At 43.8% G+C, this 24,682-nt stretch overlaps 1 protein-coding gene across 9 annotated transcripts in view; it reads right to left on the bottom strand.

Annotated features, from left to right (window-relative positions):
- The window catches only part of AGAP1 (ArfGAP with GTPase domain, ankyrin repeat and PH domain 1), a 306,094-nt gene that overhangs the window by 173,302 nt on the left and 108,110 nt on the right, over positions 1-24,682 (bottom strand). For all 9 annotated transcript variants that reach the window (XM_033064417.1, XM_033064424.1, XM_033064423.1 and 6 more), the window contains 3 exons: positions 21,115-21,200; positions 17,428-17,569; positions 13,878-14,012 (listed from right to left, as the gene is read on the bottom strand). In XM_033064417.1, the coding sequence (XP_032920308.1) occupies positions 13,878-14,012; positions 17,428-17,569; positions 21,115-21,200 (363 nt within the window). The remainder of the gene's footprint in view (positions 1-13,877; positions 14,013-17,427; positions 17,570-21,114; positions 21,201-24,682) is intronic.

The raw sequence follows: 24,682 nt of genomic DNA, 5'->3' as shown, positions 1-24,682 counted from the left end.
GTTCTATAAAGTGAATAAAAAAATTCAAGAAAGCAAAACTATTTTTGTCCCAAGCCTTCAGGTTCTGTCTCATACCAAAGCTGCTGCTAAACACAGTACTTTAATTTAATACTCCCAAAAACTTATTTCTAAAATAGATGAATACCAACCTAATCTATGGCAGATAGCAAAAATAATCCAGAGAGCAAGAAGCATTTAAACTATTTTTAAAAATCAATTGAATTGCCTGTACTTTTGTACACTCAAACTATCAATTTGGGACAGATTTTATTCTAATATATCAGTAGTATGAAAAGCTAAACAAAATTTATGTGCAAAGTCAAAAACCATTCTGCAAATAAAGAGGGATATGCCATGGATACTTAGAGTTGTAAACAAGGAAAACTGGTATTTAGCAAATATTTGGTCTGGGAGGTGATACCGATGCTTATTTTTTAAATACATTTAAATTTAATTCCATGAGCCAGAATGACTGGGAGCTGTATTCTGCTTGAAGGCATTGACAATTAAAAGCATGTGAAATTCCCACTCTGAGTTGGGAGGGAAAGCTCTTGGCTTGAATGCCTCTTCTTCCATGCCTGACCTAGCGCACCACAACAAAATTAACCTTCCCACCCCCTGCCACTTTCATCTCCAACACGACTTTTTGTTAGTCAAAACCCACTCATTCCTCAGCATCTCCTGCTCCTTCCCTGCCTGCACGGTTTTCAGGCAGCCCTGAGCAGGAGAGTTCAGCTGCACATCCACGTTTCCACGCTGCAGCTCCGCGGATCTCCGTGCAAGCCACCACATTTTCTGATGGGAAAGAAGTGAGCACACACATTTCCCCAAGCAAAGCGCTCCTGCTCTGCTCTCGGGGCTGGATTCCCTCGTGGGAGGACCCAAGTTGTGCCCCCAAAAGGAACTGACTCCTCCTGGTGCTCCGTTTGGGAGTTCATCTGCCTCAGGAACACTGGTGCTTCAGGAGTTGCACTGACAGAGCTGTTGTGCCCTGCTTCAGAGGGCTGCTCACATATCAGCTCCTCCCCGACCGCATCAGCACAGCTCCAGCCAAGCACAGGGACAAGAAAGGCAGAGACCCGAGGGGGAAACCCTCCCTAGGAGAAGTTCAGGTGCAAGGTGAGAGTCTCACTCAGCTCCACATCTCGGAAAGCTGGGAACACTCTGCAGCACCCAGGAGATGAGTTGAGGGAAACCTCATCTAGGCTGAGACCTCTCTCCCTGCTCCTAAGATGGATCCTGGAAAACACCCGAAGGTTTAAGCAGCCTGATCACTTTTCACTCCCAAAAGGCAGGGAACACAGTTATTCCTCTGCTCTGTGCTTTGACCAAGGAAAGTTTGGAATATTAAAAGGGAAGACTCCAGGCATACAAGATCTGTAACATCTGGTGCCATTTCTCTTCTCTGCAATCACAGTACAGGGGTGCTGCACATTTTAGGAGATGCAAACACTCTTCTCCAATTACCACTAATTTAAATCAAAACTGGTTTCTCATAAAAGCCTGTGTAAGACCATTCATCTCCTCTGCACGCCCAAGAACAAGTAAACAGCAGGTTCAGTTAAAACCTGCCACTGGTGCAGAAGATGGGAATGCAGGAAATTTTCCTTCACTGATGGACAGAAAGAAAATGGCTTTCAGTTGAAGCTGGAATGCTGATGGCTGAGTGGAAAAACATCAGCAGGTATAAACACTTGTTTAAATAAATACCTGTTTTAACTACTTGGGATAAAAAACAATGCAAAATTGGGAGTTTTGTGTGAGCAAGTATTTGCTTTTACCTTAAGAAACACAAGTGGAAGAAGTTAAGATGTAGAGCAGCTTACATTTTTACAGCAGCTGCCTTTAAGCTTAATATTCCATGTTTACAAGATAAGTAAGGGTTCAATAAAGGTAAATTTATTCCACAATTACATATTGCAGGAGAGGCAGTAATAACTACCAGAGCAAGCCCTAACCACAAACGCTTCCAAATGGGAAACATTAATGTAAGTAGCCACTATTAAGGCCATTGTGCCTGTTATTTTAAATTCAATCCATTTTCTCAGCTAAACAACCTTTATATGTCTCTGTTTAAAAGGAGAGCTTGGCATCCCACATGTCAGTGTAATAGAGAAACGAGTGCTGGACAACTCTAATGCTGGAGTTCAGAAATGGCAATTTATCCAGCTCATTCCTGGCCTCATGCAGCCAGAAATGTCACAAGTTACTTTGCCCTGAAGAAGCAGTGCCACTCTCAAGTCACACCAGGGGAGAGGAGCTCCTGCTCTGCACTGAGCACAAACCCCCTCCATACTCTGACAGCCTGTGGTGGAACTTGCTGGGAGAAACCTTGATGACCAACAAAGAAAAGTCAAATTGACCAAAAAGATATAAATCTGTAGTGCAAGGCAACAAAAGCACTAGGAAGTTTTACAGGACAAAGTGCTTGGTTAACAAATCTTTGCTTCTTAAACCTTGTCTTACAAGATATGAAAATACAGCTGTAAATCAGGCTTGGTATTAAATAACTTTAATCAATGCCAACATGAATTTTTTTTCCTCTGCAGGTAACTCTAATTAACATTGCACATCACTTATTGCCAACTTCCATGCAAATCACTGCCTTCTGAGACTAGGTAAGCAAATATGCCAATAAATCCACTGGAAACATTCTGGCATCTGAAGTAGTTTAAAAAATAAACCTGTGGTTTTGTCACTGCTTGAACTGTGCTGCAAGTAGAAGCACATGACTCGAGGGGAACACTGTCCCAGACACACAGCTAAAGCCTTCTGCACGTGGATTTACCTCACCAGTACCTCTTAGAGTTCTGCTAACTTTTCCATGGGGGCAGAATCAAGTCATAAATCCTGTTATATCCCACACAGAGCTATGATTTTAAATTGCAAAGGTTAAAAAATGTTGAAACAAGGAAAAAGTCAAACTGAAAAGATTCAGAGAATGTTGTCAAATTGATGTGTTTTGTAAAATGTCCAAAAAGGAAGCAACAGAGTTGGTAATCACCCTTTCAGAATAACATTAAGGATAACATCATTGTGTGTATTTAATTCAGTGTCAAAATATAGAATTGCTTCATAATCGCATCAAAACACAGATTTAGGTAACAGAAAATTATATGATGCTTCAGGATTTTACCACCTTAATGAGCAATTTCCTACTCCCATTTTGAAGCAGCTCCATGGAAAGCACACTTTTGGGCACACACTACCAAATGACTGCTTTCATAGAGAACATTTCTGCTTTCTGAAGATTCATGCACACCCAGTGAACTCACTAACAGAGCACAGAAAAGGACACAAAGTGATAGAGAGCTGCTGGTTATGTTAGTGGATTTCAGACTGCAAGCACTCTCCAGAAAGAAGTAAACAAATCACACTTACTAAATCAAGTGCCTCGTCCAGATGGTTCTATTAACTCAACTTAAAGAAAAAGGTCAACAAAAAACCAGAATAATCAATTGTTTTCTTTTTTCATCTGCTAAAATGACACAAAATTGTTACCTAACAACTCAAAGTCTGAAGTCAGAGGTGCAATCACGCCATGAGATCACGCAGCTACATCCACATAGGGCACAGCTGGTTCCAAAACAAGGGCCATGATTGCTGGGATATTCAAGAAGAAAGTTATAGACACCTAATACTTTGAACAAATACCACTTTTTGTCACATTAAATATTCATAGATGTTATTCCTCAAGATGGATTCTCCTTAGAAAAGAGCAATCGGGTTTACTACAGCATCACCAAAAAAGTGCACAAATACATCACTGCTTCTAAAGCACAACTTATCTATGCTGTTCACCAAACTCAAGCTAGAGAATGTCTCTTTGAAGAAAAACCTCCCTCCAAACAAACCACCAAGGACCTAAATAAGATCAAATAAACCACCTCAGCCCATGAGCTCACTGCCCACTGAGCCATCAAAACCCACCCTTCAGGCACACAGAGGACTCTTAGAAAGAGTCAAGTTTTCTGTTGCCACCACTGCTTCAGCGCAGGTGGAATAAACTCTGCTCCTGTAACACCCTCCAGAAATCCAGCAGCAGATAGGAAATAATTTCCTCCAACTGCAGGCTAAAAATCCTTTGAGTTTGTGGGTTTATGCACATCCAGCTGGCACAAAAGCAGTTCCCTGCCAGAGCAGAAGCATCATAGAGCATTTCACATAAATCTCCCAAAACACATAAGCCCCCCCTTTGCACTTTAATCATTTGCTAACAGTTACAATAAGATTGTATTAAAAATTTAAACTGCCCTACTTAATGCAATTTACCTTCAAAGGTCCATTTCCAGAGAATGAAGTCGAATGATATAAATGTCGAACACTTGATCAGATTTATGACGCCCAAGAATATTTCTCTTGATACAGATCTGACGAGTGAAGGCTAATGGCTTTAGTTTTATTACTTTTTAAGCACTTAATGGGAAAATTCAGACATTTTCACAAGACTAAGCTCCAGCAAGAGTGGTGCATTTGGAGGCTGACAGCAGAGGAGAAAGCTGTGTGCTCTCCGTGGAGCCGACTGGTTAAACAGCGGTATTAAACGAGAGATTAACGCCAAGTATTTATCCAGACAACTTGGCACACAACAGCTAGGCCTGAGCACCTCTGCTAAACAGGGGAGAGCAGCACCAAGTGCTGACTCCACAGCCAAGTTTCCAGATGGAATTGGGGGCAAAATCCCAGGGAGAGACCACTGAAGTCACACTGGGACTGGAAAAGCAGAAGCTGAGTGATACTGACGTGGGTGCAGATCAACCAGTGCCTGCAGGAGATTAGGAAACAGCCCTTTCATTCCTTAGGCAGTCCCACCTTTTCACCCCAACCATATTCTCCACAATGCTACAAAGCAAGTTTCACTTGTCCAAAAACACTTTTTTTTTGCTTTTAATTTTTTTTAAACTGAAAGACAGCTGGGAGTCCTCAGATTTCAATTAATGTCTAGGTACTTGGCCGATCAATCACCAAGTGCTATAAATTCCCCTCTATTTCTCATTAGTTACACTATTGCACAGTTTAAATCTAACTGTACCTTTCTGGGAGACTGTAAATTACCAGGCCTAAGACACAAGCGAGTGCATCAGGCATCAGGAGGGGCATAAATGATGGGAGGGAGGTGATTGTACGTGTGCTCAACTCCGGCTGATTTACTCCTCACCAGCGCTTTTTCCACACAAAAGTAGCAGCAGCACGAGTGCCACCAGCAGCACTCCATCTCCTGCAGTTTGCATATCTGACTTGAGACCAGTAATGACCTGTCTTTATTAACATTAACAAGTTTTATGCCCCAAATCCAATTTTCCATGGAAAAATATATTTCTTCAGCATCTGCCAATAATGTTCCTTCATTAAGTGCAGAGAGAGCTTGAAGAAAAACAAACTTCTGCCTTAATTTAAAATTGGTTCTGTAGTTCTGAAAGCCACCTTCAGCCTTTTCAAAGGTGAGACAATGCAGAAGTTACCTGACACAGCAGGATCTTGTGCTGAAAACTAAAAGGAACACACATTCACATATTTATTAAAAAACTATTCAACTTTTAGTCATGTACCAGCTTTTATAATAATTCTTGAACTAAAGGTGATAAACCAGCACTCCACAGAGGTTGCTGAGGGAACGTACTTGTCACAGATGACAAGTATGTTCCAAAAAATGTCTTCTATCAGAGTTAAAATTTATTGGGGAAAAAAAAAAAGAGAGGAAGAGACAGAAATCAAAGAAAACCAAAAAAACCAGCAAACTGTGACCAATTATCAGCAGATAATGAAGTCATACGTGGAGACTTCAGGGGATCCATCAGGAACCACATGATCCTTTAGGCTGGAAAAGCCCTCTAAAATCACCAAGTCCAAGCATCAGCCCTGTGCTGCCAAGGCCCCCACCAACCCCGTACCCAAGTGCCACATCCCCCAGTTTTCCCAATCCCTTGAAAAAACCTATGGAGGCCTTGTGTTCACATTTAATAATTGGGATGATTTTCCTGAGGGAGCCCATGCAGTCCCACCCATCTGCCAGCTAATTTTCCTCCCTGATTTTTGCTTACTTCCTAACCAAAACGCAGCATGCATTGCTGAAACAAGTCCACGTGGATCCCAGACTGGCACCCCTGGAAAGGTCAAGCTAAAGAAATAACCAAAGAGAGGCTCAAAAGTAGCTCTGTGTTCTCCAGACTCATCTCTTGAGTTGCACAATATGACGTTGTGCTGGATTCTCTCTTTTCCACAAAATATTGACCAGATCCTGCAGCAGGCAGGAGCTGACCTTGCTGCTTCTGGCTCACGCACAACTCCAATGACTAAGGAAAAGAAAGGAAAGAGTTTGATGCAGAAAACAAGAATCTTGATGTCTAAGAGTGGCTAACAACAGAAACTGAAATAAAAGGAGGAGTTTATGGATAAAATTTACTTTGCACTGACATTTGATGAAAATAACACACCAGGATCGGTGCAAATGCTTTTCTTCTAGAGTAAGGGGCAGAAGTTCCAGCTTTGGTGAGCACAAGCAGCCTTGTGCAGCACCACCTCACCAGACCCAACCTCAATTCCAAAATTCATTCTACACAATTAAAGATTCTCTACTTTCTGGAGAAGGAGGAAGGAAAAACACATCTCAAACTCGGCAGCTGTGCTGGAAGTTTGCTGGTGCAAGAATTCCGAGGCGAATGCCACCACTGTGCCTTGCTCCACTCACCGCCCCCACGAATCCAGGGAGGCTTTTAAGGGCTGAATACACGATGCTAATCCAGGCCGAGCAAACAGTTCAATGGGATTTGCATATGCATACGGATTAGCTGAAAGGCAACGATTTGCAATGCGTTTCCGAAATGGCTTTTGAGGAACCGGCTATGCTAATAATCAACTTTGATGTTGAAGATGTGTTTGTTACACAACAGAGGAGGTTACAAAAGGATTATGTTTATTACACCGGTTTAAAGGTTTGATAGCTCAGACAAAAGCATCTCTTCATTATGAGGGGGCAAAGCAGGATCTTCTCTTTAATAAATGTTCCTAAACACACCCAGAACAGAATGAAGGTACAGAAAGGGCATTTTCCCTTCCCTTTCTGTCTTCAGACAACACATCTTGTGGGTGAGCTCTTAATCTTCCATTCATCAATATTAAGCCAGCAAAGCCATTTTTTCTGGCGAGCAAATTTAAAGAGAAATACACAAAGGACAATTAAAACCAATGGCCAAGGGAAGAAGTATTGAGGATAACTAAAAAAAATTTAAAAATCAAGCTTTAGGCAATTCACATTGCCCTCTGTATGTGAAACCTTGCTGGAGAAGCTGTACAGAAATGGCACAGAGCAGTAGACAAGGTGAGTGGGCTTTTAAGATTTGGCAATAAAAAATTAAGAAGAAAAAGTCAGATTAAATGATCAAACAATAATCACAGGACTGCAACAAAGAGCACAGCACTAGGAACAGAGACAAATATATGCTGGGCGAGGAAAAGCATCCCCCAAAATGCAGCAAACGAGGCACAGTTTACACAGAACACTTAGAAATAAAGCAGACACGAGGAAGAAAAAGGTTCTGGCTGTAATAAAACAAATATCACCTGGCACTTTGTGGAGGTCATGCTCTTCTGAAGCCCCTCCTTGCCCTGACCTAACCTTGTGGTCAGCTCCTCTGCAGCATCGTTTTGCAGCTGCCAGAGAAGCCTGGCTCTCACAGGTACCACCAAGCAGTGTTTCATTTTATTTGTGTTTAAACCCTCCCTCTGGACATAGCCCATGACAGCCCTGCTGTGCCATCAGTTTGCTGCCCAGCTCACTTGGCTCAAAAAGAATCGCAGGAATTGTCACTGCTGCTTTCAGCTTCTGGCACCAGCTCCGCCAGGAACTGCAGCATGACAACACTCGTTTATACTTTATTCCTATTCTGCTTTTCCTCTACTGAGAAAAGGAGAGATTTGAAAAAATAGGGATTTTCAAACTTCCTCCTTCTTCCAGAATTTGTCGGTTCTGTTTCTAAGGGAAATCAATTCCTACTTGCTTGCCAGACACCCCACAAATGTGTTTCTAACACTTTATCCCCCAAGCACAACACACGAGTCTGTCAAACAGACTGATTCTGCGCCTCTCACTCTCATCTCTGCTGTAAAATTTCAAAAAAAGCAATTTACTTCCAAACAACCACCCTGTTTCCTGCCCCAAGATTTCAATTTGCATTACAGAATACGACTTTACTGGACTAATTCTGAATTGTCATTACTGAAAACCTGAATTCTTCTGCATTTTGCTAAGATTTATCAACGTTCTTGTTGCCATTTAATGAAGACTTTGTCTGCGCTGAAGTAGGTCTTGCATTTATTGTACTCACAAAAAAATTTAACAGCTGTCACCTATTGCATAAAATCAGCAGCTCTGCTCTAGGTTTTAAGTAACCTGCCTTACTGCATACACTTCATATTAAGACTTAAAGCAAGTGCCATAAAACAACCGCTATAAAATTAAAAGTCACACAAAAAGTTCTGCAAGAGATTATGGTTTTCTGCAAGTCACCTACTGAATGACACACCAGAGCTAAAATCAAAACCTCCCTGGAACTTTTACTGGCATTACATCACTCGATTGCTCTGTGCTCACTGTAGCACTTGTTAAATTCCATACCCTGGACTGCAGCTCCTTATCCCATTATCTGATTCCAGGGATGAAAAAATGGGTGCTGACACGTCAGTGGAAGGTCTCTTTCTTTCCTTCACACATTTGTGGATCCAGGTGCGGTGTTGAAAAACCTGACAGAGCAGTACCAGTCTCAAAGTCCCCAGAGTCTGCAAAGGTGCTGCAATTTTCACAAAAAGCTGGCAAAAAGGTGAAGTCTGTGCCCACCAAACAGCAACACTGACAGCACCAAGCACGAGGGGAACTGCAGAGGGCTCGTAAGTCCTTGAGGAGCAACAGGGGAAAAAAAAGTCTTGAGCTGAAATGTGTGAAGTGTGAAATTTGGTAATCAGTCAGGAAATATAAAGCCGAGGATTTGGATCCATTTTCCAGCCCAACCCCATCGATGCCAACTGCTCCCCAGGATGAAGGCTTCTTCACACCCAGGCATTGCTCAATTCACACAGCTCATTTCAAGCCTATGTTATATAAATTTTGGGTATTGGGTAATTTCCTCTTGCTAATTAATTAACACTGGGCCTTCCTACAACATTGTACAGGCTGATTTGTGACACCAGAACTTGTCATCTATGGGAATGGGGCAGAGAGATTACCTGGAAACCAGAAGAAACATCTGTGCAAACAAAAACAGTCAAGAAAAAAAAAAAAAAAAAAAAAAAAAGGAGTGAAATGCTTAAAAAAGGAGTGAAATGCTTGTTTTCAAACTACATCTTCTCATTTATTAATGGCCCATAAGAGTTACAGGCAGGCAGATAAGTGTAAGGGCAAAGCACGAGCAAGGGCGAAAGTAAGTTCAGAAAAAACACAAACAGAAATACTTCCCCAGTCGAGGGTGACCGGATTTGTGTGTTCACACATTTTTCCTTTCCATTCGAGTGCGGCGGCCGCACCGTTCGAACGCCAAAGCTCCGAGCGGCTCGCCGCCATCACGGGCCCCTCACGGGGCCCTCACGCCGCGGCTCGGGCGCCCCCTGGCGGCCGCTCCCGCCGCGCTCCGTTATTCCCAGGGAAACCAGACGCGGATTAGAGATCAAACACGTTCATTTCACGTTAAAATCAACGCCTTAAAACGAACTTAACGCTGAAACGACTTCAAATTCACGGGGGTTTAAAATGACCGCGGCTTGAGCTTTTGTTGCTCTAGGCTACGCCGTAATATCGAGGAAAATAAATTGACTCCTTCATGTCACTTAATTGTTAAAAAACCGCAAACCAAACAAACCAGGAACAGAGAGATATCTAACCAGCCAAAGTATTGATTTCCCAGCGGTTTTGAAGCCTGCCAAAGAGTCAGCAGGTTGATCCACAGGCTGTGTGTGACCAGAGACGCTCATCGCTGCAGACGCCACATTCCTGAGGCCTCAGCCAAAATCCGAGAGGAATTCCAAGGAATTCCCGGAGCCAAAGGAACCGCTGCCTCACTCTGCCCTGCACTGGGGTCTCCACCAACCCAGCCCAGCTCCTCAAGCACAGAATCCCTGAGGCCACATCCAGTGCCAGAGTAACATCAGATCTTCCCAAAACAGCTGTTGGGATGGGACCAATTTACTTCCCTTTTATTTACTTCCCATCAGGCTGATTAGCATTTCCTAATGAAAACACATCTATAAAAGCTGACTTGATCATGCTGATGGCAAGTGTCAGCCCTTCCCCTCAATCCAGCTGCACCAGGATTAATTTGTCATCTCCCATCCCTTATTGGTGCTTTGAAGTTCTCCTTTTAAGACACCTTTGCTCAACACCACACGGGAAATACTATTTGGATCTGGAAATAAAGTAAGCCTGATAGATTTTTTTTACACAGAGCAGATACATTCCTTAATAAAAAATTATTTTGCAAATGGATTTGTGGAGATAGTTGGCTTGTGATTGTGATGGCTTCAATTATAACATCTGTATTGTCTCACCCTTCATATGAGACTGAAAATGGAATAAAAGTTTTTTAAAACGCCTTTCAGTTGCCCCATCTCTGGGTCAGAAAAGGGCAAAACCCGACAAATTTGCAAATAAAAGTACTGGCAGCAGCACACCACCAGAGCAAAGTGAAGACAGCAGCCTCTGCCACCACGTAACCTGCAACTCCTGCCCCAATACTCACAGGTTTATTGTTATTTTGGGCAGTATTAGATCAAAATCTGCGGGTACAGCCATCTAGATGAGGTAAAAACCCCTTGGTTGAACTGCTAAGTGACAGATTCAACTCTGAAATCAAGTCAGACTCAAACCCTTTTGTTTCACACCCTCTGATAGTAAAATTTTATCCTCTAAATATTTGAACATTTGCTCCTTTGTGGTGTCAGAGACTCGCATGGCCCAGAGTTAAATGGGTCAGGGAAAATCCAAACGTAAAGCAGGGCAAGATGTGTGGTTATGAATACACTGTGAACAGAAACAAAAGCAATTCTCATGCATTAATGGTACATCAAACTAATTCAAGAAGGCTAAAACCATTTAAAAGGCATCCTGGGGCAGTACACAGTCATTACAATACTGTGCTGACAAGAAGTATTAAAATAATCATTTCCAATGTCATTGATAGAATCTGTTCTGATAAGCAGGGAGAAAAGAGTCTCTAATCCTTAATTGGGAATATGAGCCAAAATGGATCTTATTAGCATTTATCTAAGTTTTAAAATGCAATTCCCTGGTTCAACTATTCAGAATACCAAAAACTAAGAAAGGATTGATCAGCCTTCATCGTTGGGCACATTACTAAGCTAAATCCTTGAAACATGGAACTTCTCTTTTTTATTTCAGCCTAAAATTCAGGCTTTAACTCCCAACAGTATGTGGATTAAACCTCAATGGGACATGGTTGAAGGTTAAAAACCAGACTCTGAAATAGCAGAATGTGCAGGAGGATTCTGGCATTCACTTTCCTCAGCATGTCTTATAAAATATGAACCAATGGACTTGATGATCTTAAGGGTCTTTTCCAACCCAAGTGATTCAGTGATTCCATCTCTGTTACAATCAATAGTGAGCTTATCAGCTGTAATGAAGCGTTGGAAACGAGGTATTTGGATTGAACTTGAGAATAAAGTAGCATTTTCATAATAACAATAATCATTCAAGTTAAATTATTTTACCACTCAGCTGTGGAGAAAATGGGAAATGAGTTATCACAGAAGAATCGTAACAGATGACCACAAAGTTCAGTAGCTGCTTGCAGGGGACAAATCAGAAATTTAATTTCTCAAGTGTGTGCAATGAAGGAGTAAAAAGCTCTTCAATGCCATTTCCAATTTCTTCCTCCAAAAGGTAGGTCTACATCACAGCAAGGCACAACACAGAAACAAGAAAACCGGTTTTTTAAAAAGCCTGCAAGCCAAGCAGCCCAAACCAGGGACACCTTCCACTATTGCCAGGTTGCCCAACTAATGTGAACCCTCTGAAGAAGCCACTAAAAATCATTAAAGCTACGTTGAACCTGAACGCCCCAGAGCACCACAAACCAAGGGATACTTAATCAAGTGCTCCCTATTAACAGCTTGCACTGCTCATTCACACCCCCTCATTTAATGGGGTTAAGAAGTTGCTTTGTTTCCTGCTGAAATAAACAGCAAAAATTATCAGGAATTGGATTCCGTCCCAGACGTGTCTGGCAAGTGTAACCCATTCATACAGAAGCATTTCTAATCCTATTAGCTGGCAAATATTAAAGAGTTGGTCGGCTGCCATGGGGGTAAAACAACACCCTGATATTTCTTAAAACACATGATCCCTGTCAATTCTTGCTTGCAGCCAAAGAGAGACAAATGAGCCTCCTGAAAGCGTACAAGTTTATCACACTAGCTTTGTGCCAAGAGACTGCTCTTAAAATCCCTGAGAAAAGGAAAAAAAACCAAGGAGGAGACTGCAGACAGAGCCACAAACACCAGAACTCGGAATATATAATTAACAGTCTAACTATAGCCAGCACTCAAAAAATAAATGTGCTAACAAAACCCCCTAATGGCTTTTTGAAACTCCTAATCAATATAGAAAATCTAGACAGTCAAAACAGTAATTTTTGCAACTAGTTCAAGAGGAAACTGGAAGCAAAGTAAGAAGATGCAGCTTCAAATACTTTTCTCCAAAATCTGACCAACAGCATGGTAAAAAATGGGTGCACACCAGTGTTTTCCACATAAAATGTACAAGGTTTTGCCTCTTTTCTCCCCATGTAAAAATTACAACAGTTTTATTTTTTCTCCAGTGTAAACATTAGAATGTATCATCTTTTTATTCCATGTAAAAACTTGAAGTTTTTGCCTTTTTGTTTTAAATCTGAAGTGTCTTTTCACACCCTGTTGCAAGGTGCTGATGTGACACTGCCTCATGTGAGCACAGGCAGAGCAGGACTTTGCACCAAGAAGCCAGCAACAAAAACCCTCAGAAATAAGGAGTCTGAGAAGCATTAAAACTTCTTAGTTAAGTTTTTAGACACTGAAAGCTGCTGTGATGAGGGGCTGATGCATTCAGCCACCAGAGGAGCCTGGCAGGAAAAGCCAGCCAAGCCCCAGGACACATGGTTGAAATTCCACTAGAGGGGGCACAGATCCCATCTCATACAACTCCATGGAATCGTAGAATATCCTGATCTGGGAGGGACCCACAAGGATCAAAATCCCTACACAAGACTCTCCAAGAGTCCCAGAATGGTTTGGGTGTGACAGGAGCTTAAAGCTTACCCTGTCCCACCCCCTGCCATGGGCAGGGACACCTTCCACTGTCCCAGGCTGCTCCAAGCCCCATGTCCAACCTGTCCTTGGACACTCCCAGGCATCCTGGGGCAGCCACAGCTTCTCTGGGCACCCTGCGCCAGGGCCTGCCCACCCTCACAGGGAACAATTCCTTCCCAACACCCAACCTATTTCTCAATTTTTAACACCCCATGTACACTACAGTACTCAAATGTAGCATTTTCAGCTACTCTGCACAAACAGCCCCTCAGCCTCTCCACAAGCCCTAAAACCAAACCAAACCAAACTTTGCTAAAATAAAGCAAGCACCAAAGAAAATTGAAAATTAAATAAGGACTAAAAGTTGCTTAAGATGCTTAAAACTAAAGGTGCTGGTGGAGAACTCATCAGTGCACATGCACTGTGTTCAAGTTAAGGAGCTGTCTTGGAAAACAACAAAAATACCTAAAAATCAGCATTTTCTTTAACTGAGCAGGCAAGTATCTGAGCTATCCCAGATAGGTGGCTCCTCAGAAAGAGCAGCTAGAGGATGGAGTGAGGTGCTGGATGAGAAAAGGCAGCAGTACCGTCATGGAAGACTCTCTCCACGTTGAGGCCGTAGGTGGCACAGGTCTCGTAGTAAGTGCATCTCTTGAGGTCATTGGACAACTTCCTGGCTCTGGCATCGTCGATGACACGGGGGTTGGTGGAGCTGATAGCATCTGCATAACAACAAGGGGAAAACACCCATGAAAGGTCTCTTGGAAACACCAGCTTAGGAGTCACAGGAGGGTCTGGAAGTTAGAAAAGACCTCTGAGATCACCGAGTATTAATGTCAACCTATGGTCACTACTAGCCCATGTCCTCAAGTGCCACATCCACGTGGTTTTTGAGCACTTTCAGAGATGGTTCCAATGCTTGATAACCCTTTCTGTGGGGAATATCCAACCTGAACCTCCCCTGGTGCAACTTCAGGCCAGTTCCTCTCATATTGACCAGTATGAGTCAGTGAGTTTATAAAGACAAACCGTGAAACAGAGTGCACATCACTCTAATTTACATTTCCTTATTCAAATTACCAGTACACTGATTGTAAAAGCCACGGGGAAAACCTCCAATGCTTTTTGCTTTCCTTAAATACATATGTTGTGCTCAGTTGCTGCCAAAAAAGAAAAAATATATATGCAATCACATGAAAGAGCATGACCTCTGATGTAAAATATATTTAGGGAAACAAGTGAGTGATTAGTACAAATATGTCAAATGGTTTTTAGGCCTCTGTAAATATCAGTAACTATAGAGTGTGATATATGAAACATTATATATTTTCAAGAAATACAACTTAATTGCAAATTACTTTCTCAAACTCTCATGTAAAGGCATCCAGGCGCTGGGGGAACATATTGCAAAGCTGATAAAAACTGTATTTTTCTAAACAATCATACTTGTTAATTCTCTCCAATAATTTCTTTCCATGAAAGCTGAAAATCAGAAATTTCATTTTCTAGAGCTTATCCAGCGGAGCTGAAAAAATCTTACACCAGAATAGATGGAGGAGAAGCTTCTTTCTTGCTACTGCATCATAGTGATGAACTCTGTATACAAAACAGATACTATTTGAAGCGATAATCTTATTAACAGACCTTGAAAAGGAACCTTTTTTCCCCCAGGAGTACCGTGTTACTCCTCTGCCCCTGGATGTGCTCCAGGCCAGGTTGGAAGGGCCTTGGAGCAACCTGGGATAGTGGAAGGTGTTCCTGCCCATGGCACAGGGTGGCCCTCGGTGATCTTCAAGGTCCCTTTCAGCCCAAACCATGATGGGATTCTACAACAGGCCTTAATTTCAGCATTAACAGCTGCCCAGAAAGTCTTCCTTGGAATCTGCAACCACCCACAGCAGCAGGACAGATTTGTTCCTTGGGGAAAAAAAGCATCAGCTGAACCTAAACATGCAATCACTGCCTCTTGCAAGGCTGTATTTGAGGCTCTGCCCTAGACATGACAGGACCAGACCTCAACTGATGTTGTCATTACCTTCTCATCAGACCCAACTAACAAAAATAAAGCAGAAATTAGGAAAAGTAGGAGCCTGTTTTTTATCAGCAGAGGGCGCTGAGAACATTTAACCAGAAAGGAACTGACAGGGTTCACCTCCAGAACACCACAGCTTCCCAAATATGTATTTTAACAAGTGTATTTATGTATTTCATCTATTTTATTGCACTGTCAAACACAGACAAAAAGCTGGGCTTTTTCCTGATGCTTATTCCTAGAATTAGCACTATTTCAGTCCTTTTTAAAAATCCCCTTTTGCATCAGCGCTGCAGCAGAAAAGGAACTTTTCTTTTTCTGGAAGTAACAGGAAGAAGATGGAAAATCACACCCCAGTGTCAGAAGGGCACAAAGGAAAAAAAAATGTTGGAGAAATGTTTCCCCTTCATCTTTTCAACTCCAGCTTCAAGCCCAAACACAGCCCTTCAAAGCATCTCCTTTCTGCTTTTTGGTGGAGTTTCTGCTGTCCTAAGACTTTTTCTGTTCCTACTTCCCCTTTTCCTTCTTATCATCTGTTTCCTCCCTCCAGCTGGATTGTGAGTCCTCCTTCCCTGCTGCCCACACATCCCCTCTGCACCGTCACCCCTTGGCAGGAGCCAGGGGAAGGCCAACTGCTCACTGACCACGTGGCTGAAAAAAAACACCTAAAAGCTCCAACACCACCAAAACCACTGGGACACACTAAAAGAAGGATGCCCAAAACTGAACCAACAACAGTTCACACCACCTGTGTTCTGCCTCTAACAGAGAACAGCAACCTGGGGATACTCTTGGAAAGAGATGTTCCAGAGGGAAGTAACTTAAAAGGAGTGAGAAGCAGCTGGGGGAGCTCAGTCTGGAGAAAAGGAGGCCCAGGAGGAACTTGTGGCTCTGCACAACTCTCTGACAGGAGGGGACAGCCAGGTGGGCTCTGTACCCAAGGAACAAGGGACAGAATGAGGAGAAATGGCCTCAAATTGTGTCCAAAGGGATGTCCAGCTCAGGGCAGTGCTGAAGTCACCATCCCTGGAAGGATGTACAAATGGTGTGGATGCAGCACCTGGGGACATGGTTTAGTGCTGGCATTGGCAGTGCTGAGGGAACAGCTGGGTTTGATGATTTCAAAGGGTCTTTTTCAACCTTAATGATTCCATGGTTCTACATGGTGGGGAACAGAACAGCCTCAACTCTTCCAATGCAGCAAACTAGTCACTGTATGGGAGACTGGTGAAATATTACTGGGATGTGCTGGCACAACAAGGCAGAGAATATCCAAAAAGACCACTCAAATGCCAAAGAAACTGAAATATTTTGGGTTCATTTCCCTTGCCATATTTTCCTCAGGACAACAGAAGGAAAAACTGGGGGGAGAGGCTGGCTCAGGTGGCAAAAAGCTGCATTTCTGCTTGATTTACAAAAGTCTCCCAGAGGCACAGCCTTTGGCCAGGGTTCACTTCTGCTTCCTCCCATGCTGCTGGAGGTTTTCCACCTCTCATCAATGCCAGGGTGTTGAACCCTTCCAGATTGCCAAGAAAAAGGCATGGAAACTGATCTGGCTGTAGAACTTCCCTACACAACCAATTCACCTGCCCAAATTCAATGAGGGCATCTCCCTGCTGAACAAGAAAACCACCATGACCAGCATGCACTGAAAGCATTATTTAAAATTTCCTTGCAAGCCACAGAATCCTGGAGTGGTCTGAGTGGAAAGGGCCTTAAAGCTCATTGTGTTGCACCCCCTGCCATGGGCAGGGACACCTTCCACTAGCCCAGGTTGCTCCAAGCCCCGTCCAGTCTGGCCTGGGACACTTCCAGGGATCCAGAGGCAGCCACAGCTTCTCTGAAGACCCTGTGCCAGGGCCTGCCCACCCTCACAGGGACGAATTTCTTGTACATATCTAACCTAAACTTCCTCTCTTCCTTGCCTGCTGAAGTCCAACACTCCCTCTCCAGGAGAGCTGCCAGGGCATTTTTCTCTCACCTCAAATACTGTCCTTGCAATGCCACAACCCTGCAGCAAAGGGGAAAGGACAGGACATGGTTTTGCCAGCTTGGAAGAGTCACAGTGGTGTCACAAGCCCAACTGGAAATCAGGCTGCACTTACCCTGGGTGCCCACCAGGACCATGGGGATCTCACTAGTGTTGCGATAGTTGGCCATGCGGCTGTAGTAGTGGTAAACAGTCTGGAAGCTGACTTCATCCTCCAAGCTGAACACAAAGATAACAGCATCCACCCACATGGCAAACTGCGGGATAAAAATGGAAAAGGCCAACTGTGAGAAGAGCAGCGAGGAGGGGGAAGGAAGAAAAGCCAAGAGGGAAACGTTCTTACCTTCCTACACACCAGAAAACTCACAACCAACCAAGGGCTCAACAGGGAGGTAAGCTGCTAAAATGATGACTCTCATCACCCTGCAAGCCATGGGGATCTGGGATACACAAGGGATTTACCCCATAAGAGCATCTCTTCCTCACTGGGGTGTGTAACCACAGCTACTGTCAGTGCACACGGGGTTTGATTCCCAGAGCACACAGCAGGCTGAGATTGCTGGGATCTGTGCATTGGAAATGAGCAGCACTCCTCTGCAGCGCTGCCTGAGCCCCATGCTGTGATTTGCATGCATGCCGATGTGGCTGGTAGTGCCGGGACAGGCATTGCTAGGAATTCTCCCATCCATGTCCAAAAGCATTCATTGGAGACTTCCAATTCTGCTTTCAGTGGAAGAGCAAACTGCTCTCTCTTGGCATCAGGAACCTGCTGAAGGACGTGCAGGTGCACAGGCCAAGCCAAGGTGCAGTGACCATGCAAGTGAGAAGCCTTTAGCTCACAAGTGAACTAAGATTGTTTAAAGACATTCAACTTAACAGTGAATATGAACAGGACATCAAGAAAAAACTCCAGCTTACCTCGCTGCCTTTATTTTTCCCTAAGTGACTCCATTCCTACCCAAATTTAGAGCAATGGAAACAAGCTTCAGCCAGGGGATTTTCATGCTCTTTGTTATATTATTACTACAACATGCCAGGGGACACACTGAACAGAGAGGCTCACTGGGGAAAGGCTCTGCATATTCATGATGATTGTATTGAAACCAAACACTGCCTGGGCCGTTATGGTGTAAAAATAGAAGAAAAATTGTTTTGAGGTTTTCAAGACAGTCAGGAGGACAATCTTCCAAAGGGAAAGGACAGGACTGGTTAACACATAGCAGAGTCACTGCCAGAATAAGGTCAACCACCATACTGTTGAACTGTTCAAACCAGAAGATGCAACTAGAGGAGCTGGAGACAGCATCATTATTTGGGTTTCATTATAAAATGGTTTTTTGTTGACTGGACTCAGCAGCATCATGCCAAAGATTCTTCCCAACAACTACAATGTCCTTAAGGCATCCATTTGAAAGCCAACAATCTCTCCAAACCCTCTGAACATTTGAGCAGTTGTGTACAGCACCTTTCTGATAAAGATTTACTTTAAAACACTCCACAAATTTACACAGTGCAGTTCCTGCAGACACAAAACACTTCCAGTAAATTCTTATTACTCTTTTCATATTGAAATACAGGTTCATCTTTGTGGATATCAGACCTGTGGTACAGAAAACCAAAGGAATTTTGGAAACATAAGATCTGGAAACCCTGGATGTCTCATCCAGAGTATTGTGCAGGGAGTAGCTTGAAATAAAAATAAATCAACTGCTGGTATAGAAATCCATTCTCAGACTTACTACTGTGAGTGAGCAGAGCTGGTAGTTCAAGGCAAGCCCAAAAGCAAATTATAAAAGAAGTTTTAAATTTTAAAAGTTGCATGCAGCAGCTCATTGTAGGTCAGTCACTAGGTTAATTTGGTTTTACAACAGGAAATTGAATTATTTCATCTTTGAACCACTTTATCTTAGGCAAAGAAAGGAGAGATCATAGACCCACAAAAACAGTCTTCAGAGAAGTTTGTTTTTCTCCCTACCTGCCAAAAAGAAGGGGACAGTAACCTGGGGAATACCCACAACCCAGTGCCAGGAACTCTACATGTCAGCTCCTTACTTACTGCAGTTGGAATTCAATCCCCACTATTCATGAACCCACAAATTTTTCACTGCAGGAATTAATGAACAGATTAAAGATTTTTTAACAGACATGTAGCTTGAAATTACACCCAGAAACTCCAAAGGGAATTTATAGGAAACCCTTGTGCTGAAAGGTGGGACAGCACTGACACCTCAAACCTCTTCAGCAAATCATGAGGATGGAGAACAAACCTCAGCCACCACAGAACCCCAGAATGGTTTGGGTTGGAAGGGACCTTAAAGCTCATCTCATTCCAATCCCCTGCCTTAGGCAGGGACACCTTCCACTGGACAACAGCAATCAAAGATTTACCTGGCACACAGCAGGAGCACACCCTGACCCTGTGCTGTTCATTGCTGTGCAGGCAGCTCCTGTGAGCTCTGCAAACCCAGTTCTTGGGACACCAAACCACCTCAGATTGCTGCCTCTACCTTTACACCCCCACAATTTACATTTTTAGATGAGTGAATGCTCTCTAAGCATCAGAGGCTGGAAACCAAGGGGTGCTTCAGCCAAATCCCTCCCAGCCCCAGACAGAGCTCTCCTTGTAGCTCCTGCTGACACGGCTGCAGATGTGCCAACGCTTTATTTTGTCCTGTGACTTCCTTCCAGGATGTCTCTCTCAGCCTCCATTTCCTCCACGTCCTTTCTCTTCCCCTTTGTCCTGGCACCTTCCCCCACGCTCCCACCCTCCTGGAGCTCTGGTGGTGCATTGAAACCCAAGCTGCTGCTGCTGGCACCGCTCCCCCTCAGCTGTTTGGCCACAGTGCAGTTCCTGATGTTAAATTCTTGCTTGTTTGGGAGCTGATCCCTCCCGGAAGAGCTGAGCAAAGCAAGGCCAGCAGCAGCCAACTCTCAGAAAATCCTGCCAGTGCCCAGGTGAGGAGAGGTAGAGGAGGAGGATGCCTAAGACAAGGATGCTGCCTGCAGAAAGCGTGGCTGGGTCTGAGGTGATTTAAGCAGCACATGAGCAAACTCTTACTCAAAACAGAGTAAGGGTCAAGCACACAAACCCACAAGTGTCTTCTCCAAGGCAAATGGCATGGACAGGCTGGGAGAGCTGGGGGTGTTCAACCTGGAGAAGAGAAGGCTACAGGGAGACCTTAGAGTTCCTTCCAGAGGGGCTTCAAGAGGGCTGGAAAGAGACTTGGGACAAGGGCCTGAAGCAGGACAGGACTCAGGGAATGGCTTCCCATTGCCACAGGGCAGGGGTAAATGGGACAGTGGGTAGGAATTCGTCCCTGTGAGAGTGGGCAGGCCCTGGCACAGGGTGCCCAGAGAAGCTGTGGCTGTCCCTGGATCCCTGGAAGTGTCCCAGGCCAGGTTGGACACTGGGGCTTAGAGCAGCCTGGGATAGTGGAAGGTGTCCTGCCTATGGCAGGGGGTGGAATGGGATGAGCTTTAAGGTCCCTTCCCACCAAAACCATTCTGTGAAATCCTGATGTGACACCAGGGGAAGCACATTGCTTGGGAATTCAGGATAAATGTACTGTATATCCTTACTTGAAGGTCTCAGTCAGAATCCCCAATATTTGCTACGCACACTCATCCATCCATCCATCCTAACTGAAATCCCAACCATTTGCTGCACAAAATCTTTTTCACCTGAAGGTGATGCGGGAATTGTCTGAGCAGGAGAATGAGACAGACCCAGGACAGAACAAAGCAGAGCCAGTTCCTTCAAAGGAAGTTTAGAAAAACAAGGAAACTAAGGCTTTGGGCTCACCTGTGCTTCTGGAGGGCCTCCTTCATCTCTGATCAGCAGCAGGTAGCTTTGTCCATCAACCACTATCTCCTTCTTGAATCTCCCACCTGCCACACAAAGCAGCCCGTTACACACAGCAAAGGTACAAAACACAAAACAGAAAAAGGCTTCACTTGTGGAAAAAAAAAGGTTTTTTGCAAATTAACCAACTACTGGAATGCAACTGAGGTTTATATGGGAACACATGGGAATTAAAGTTCATGTACTTGCCTTATTTATATATATATATGTAAAAAAAAAAAGGATAATGTGGGAAAAAGCCAGCAATTGCATTACAACCCATGTTAGGTGTCCTTGGTTTGATACACACAGTTGACACCCCATAGGTATCACCTTAGTTTTAAATAATTGTGAGAGAAGAGTCTCTAAGAAAGGCAAAGTTACACACAAACAATGTCGTGTTTCACCACCAAAATCAGTTTCAGCATTTCCTCAAGCGAAGCCCAATTCTCAGAGCACACATGGATGTTATGGGGATGAGAGCTCTACACTCACACACCACAGTTAGGGGAAGATACCAGACACATGTTAGACAAAAAAGCTACAATGGTGCTACCTCTGCAGAGATGTGCTGAACCAGCAGAGAATCCTGCGCTGCTGCCTTGGGATAAATCCCAGACCTGCTCTGGACACTTGGATAAAGAGAGCCAAGTCGTAGCTCCCAGCCACATCCTATTCCTGACCCTGTGTTTCCAGGGAATGCAGAACAAGGCCTGCCTGTGCCCCCAAGGAGGCTCCAACCCCTGCAGCTGGAGCAGCTGCTCTGTCCCCTCTGCTCCCCTGGCTCACAGGACTCAGCCACCACCCCAGGGCAGGGTTGGGATTGCTTCTTTTGGGGCTAAAAGCGTATTTTGGGCACTCTGCTGCCTCTCTCAAAAATGACAAATCCCATTTAGGGCTTCTGGTGTGACAGAGCCTAAGCCAGGATTAGTGAGTTTGGCTAAGCACTGGGGAGGCATTCAGGCTCCTCTTCCTGCAGCAAACCCACTCATCTCCCCACCTAAGCCCCAAAGTGCCCAAGGCCTCCAGCTTAGCATCACCCACCCTTCACAGCTGGGCTTCCCAGGCTGAGATAAAACACATCCATTAACACACTCTAAACTTCTCTCTTCTTCCTGGTTTTTAAAACTGGAATTAGTTCCTATTTGAACCTTATTTCCCAGCTTCAAAATTTGTCATTCTACCAAAACCAATGCACTGAAACACGTCCTGAGAGCCAGCAGCTCCAACTTGATCTCCAAACAAGCTCCCTAAGTAAGTCAGACTAATGCTGATCCTCCAAACACAACAATCTGCACAAAAATTGCTGCCTTAGGGGAACCCCACACTGCCTTAGACCCACCATTCCCCACAGCCCAACCACAACAGCAGCCTTCAAACCGAGATTACTCCACAGCTCAGCTCTGTGCAACATTTAAGCGTGTTTAAACACATTTTGTGTTTAATAAGAGATGTAAGAACAGGAAGTTTTGTGGGTTTGTGTTGGGGTTTTTTGTTCAGGGTTTTTAAAAATTTTTTCTTTATAAACTTATCCTATTAGCAGTATTAAACATGCAACAATTAAGACTATCACATTTCTGGTTGGTTAATGGCACAGAAGGAGCAGAAGAGCTATGTATGGATTTTCATTATCTCGCTCACAAAGTGGATTTCAGTCCTGCCCTCAGAGATCAAGTGGCAGATAAATATATATCATTACTGAACCTGAAAAGAACAATCCCAAACAAGTGTAAAACTTGTAAAGGAAACCAGTCTCAGCTCTCAGGAACTGGATTTCTATTAATCAGGCCATTATTTCGATACGTTGTCGATTAATTGCATGCACTTCCCAATGAAGTGTTAACTAAGATGAATTACTTAATATAGAGCCCTCCAGAGAGAGGTTTTAAAGCTGCAAGTAACAATGGAAATGCAGAATATGCATGATCAGAGAGGGAAAGTTCTGCCTAATTGCCATTTCCTAGTTCCTTTTCTTTTTTTAAACTGAAAGTTTCCCCAGCTAATTATAAAATACCACTCGCCGAATGTGTTGAGGAGCCAACTCATTATTCCCGTGGTCAACAGGATGTCTTGCCAGTCTCCCTGTACCTTCAAACAGTCCTCAGAGACACAAAGAAGGTCCAGACAGGGTGGAGTAAATAGAGAATTGAAAAATAAAGACGTATTTGAGTGTACATACCCAGTTCACAAATGTGAGCCCTAAGAGATTTACACTTCATGATTTGACCATTGAGAGCAGCTTGGAAAAGGGTATTAAATTTAATAAATGCAATGCAAGTTAGCCAGTAGCTCCTTCTCCTAAATGATCACCTTGGGGACCTGCTCCTTGCCTTCCCCAAAAACACTGGGCGTGGAGCTCAGTGCAATTATTGTTATCTCCAGTATTAAATTCAGATCCTGACGTGCTGTCCCACTTCACCGAGGGCTGTCACCCTGCTGCAGCCAACAGGCACAGTCAGCTCAAATCTGCTCAAGTGGCTTCTTCACCCTTAAAAGCAGGATGTGCTCATTAGCTGGGATAGGCACATCCTCACACTACTTGATTTTTGTTTGGATTTAAGTATCTCACGACAAATAGTTTGAATTTAACACCCCTCCAACCAAAGTGTTTTAAAGAATGCCCTGCATTTCCAAGCTGTACTAAATATTTCAAAACAAATCTGAAGGCTCCGAAATGGAACAGCAAACTCACACTTATCCCTTGAGTAAGAATTGTTTTATGCAAATCTCAGCTCACAGCAGGATTCATCCCTAATAACTTGTGCTTCTATACTATTAAGGAGCCCTTATCATGAGCACACCACAAAATTAGGTGCTGCACAGGACAGAGATTAAGAAAATCCACCTCAATATCAAGAATTTACACAAACAAAAGCATAAACAGTGAAGAACATAAAGAGCAAGGCTGTACCCTGCAGGTATCTCTGTGGCTGTAGGATTAAGGCAAACAAATTGCTTCTGCCTTTGATTTGATGAGCCTTGATGAGAGCCATGAGTAGTGTGGGCAAGCAAAAACAGGGCAAGGGCAGCAATTCTGGGACAGTTCAGCTTGGACAGCACCGCGTTCATTATTTTTAAAAAAATACATTTTGGAGTTTGTAAAGCACCACAGGCAAAGAGGAATTGGAGAGATCAGCAAGTTCAAATATGGGATTACAGCAACCCACAAGGAAGCCAAACACTCTCCCAGGGCTACAAAACAGCCCCTATTTTCCTAAATATCTGTGTATGTATGTGATGCAGCCAGGAATGACTGTCTAAACCAGCGGCACTGAGAACAAAGAAATGACCTTCTTAATATAAAGAAGGAGCTCAAAACCCACAGCAGCACTCCCAGGGGAGGTGGCTGGCTTTGCTCTGGTCCCATCAGGATTATGACACACACAGCTTTTTAATGAGGGAGTTTCTCAGCTCCCAGATGTACCTGCCAGGGGAGGCCATGGGGAGGGCAGGACTGGTGGCCAAAGGATAGGGCACCACAGGCACTTCCAGGCAGTTACACCCAGTTTTCCAGGGCTAGAACAGTATC

Source organism: Catharus ustulatus, chromosome 7 (assembly GCF_009819885.2).
Source record: "Catharus ustulatus isolate bCatUst1 chromosome 7, bCatUst1.pri.v2, whole genome shotgun sequence".
Classification (NCBI taxonomy): Eukaryota; Metazoa; Chordata; class Aves; order Passeriformes; family Turdidae; genus Catharus; species Catharus ustulatus.
This window is presented reverse-complemented; position numbering and strand designations above follow the sequence as displayed.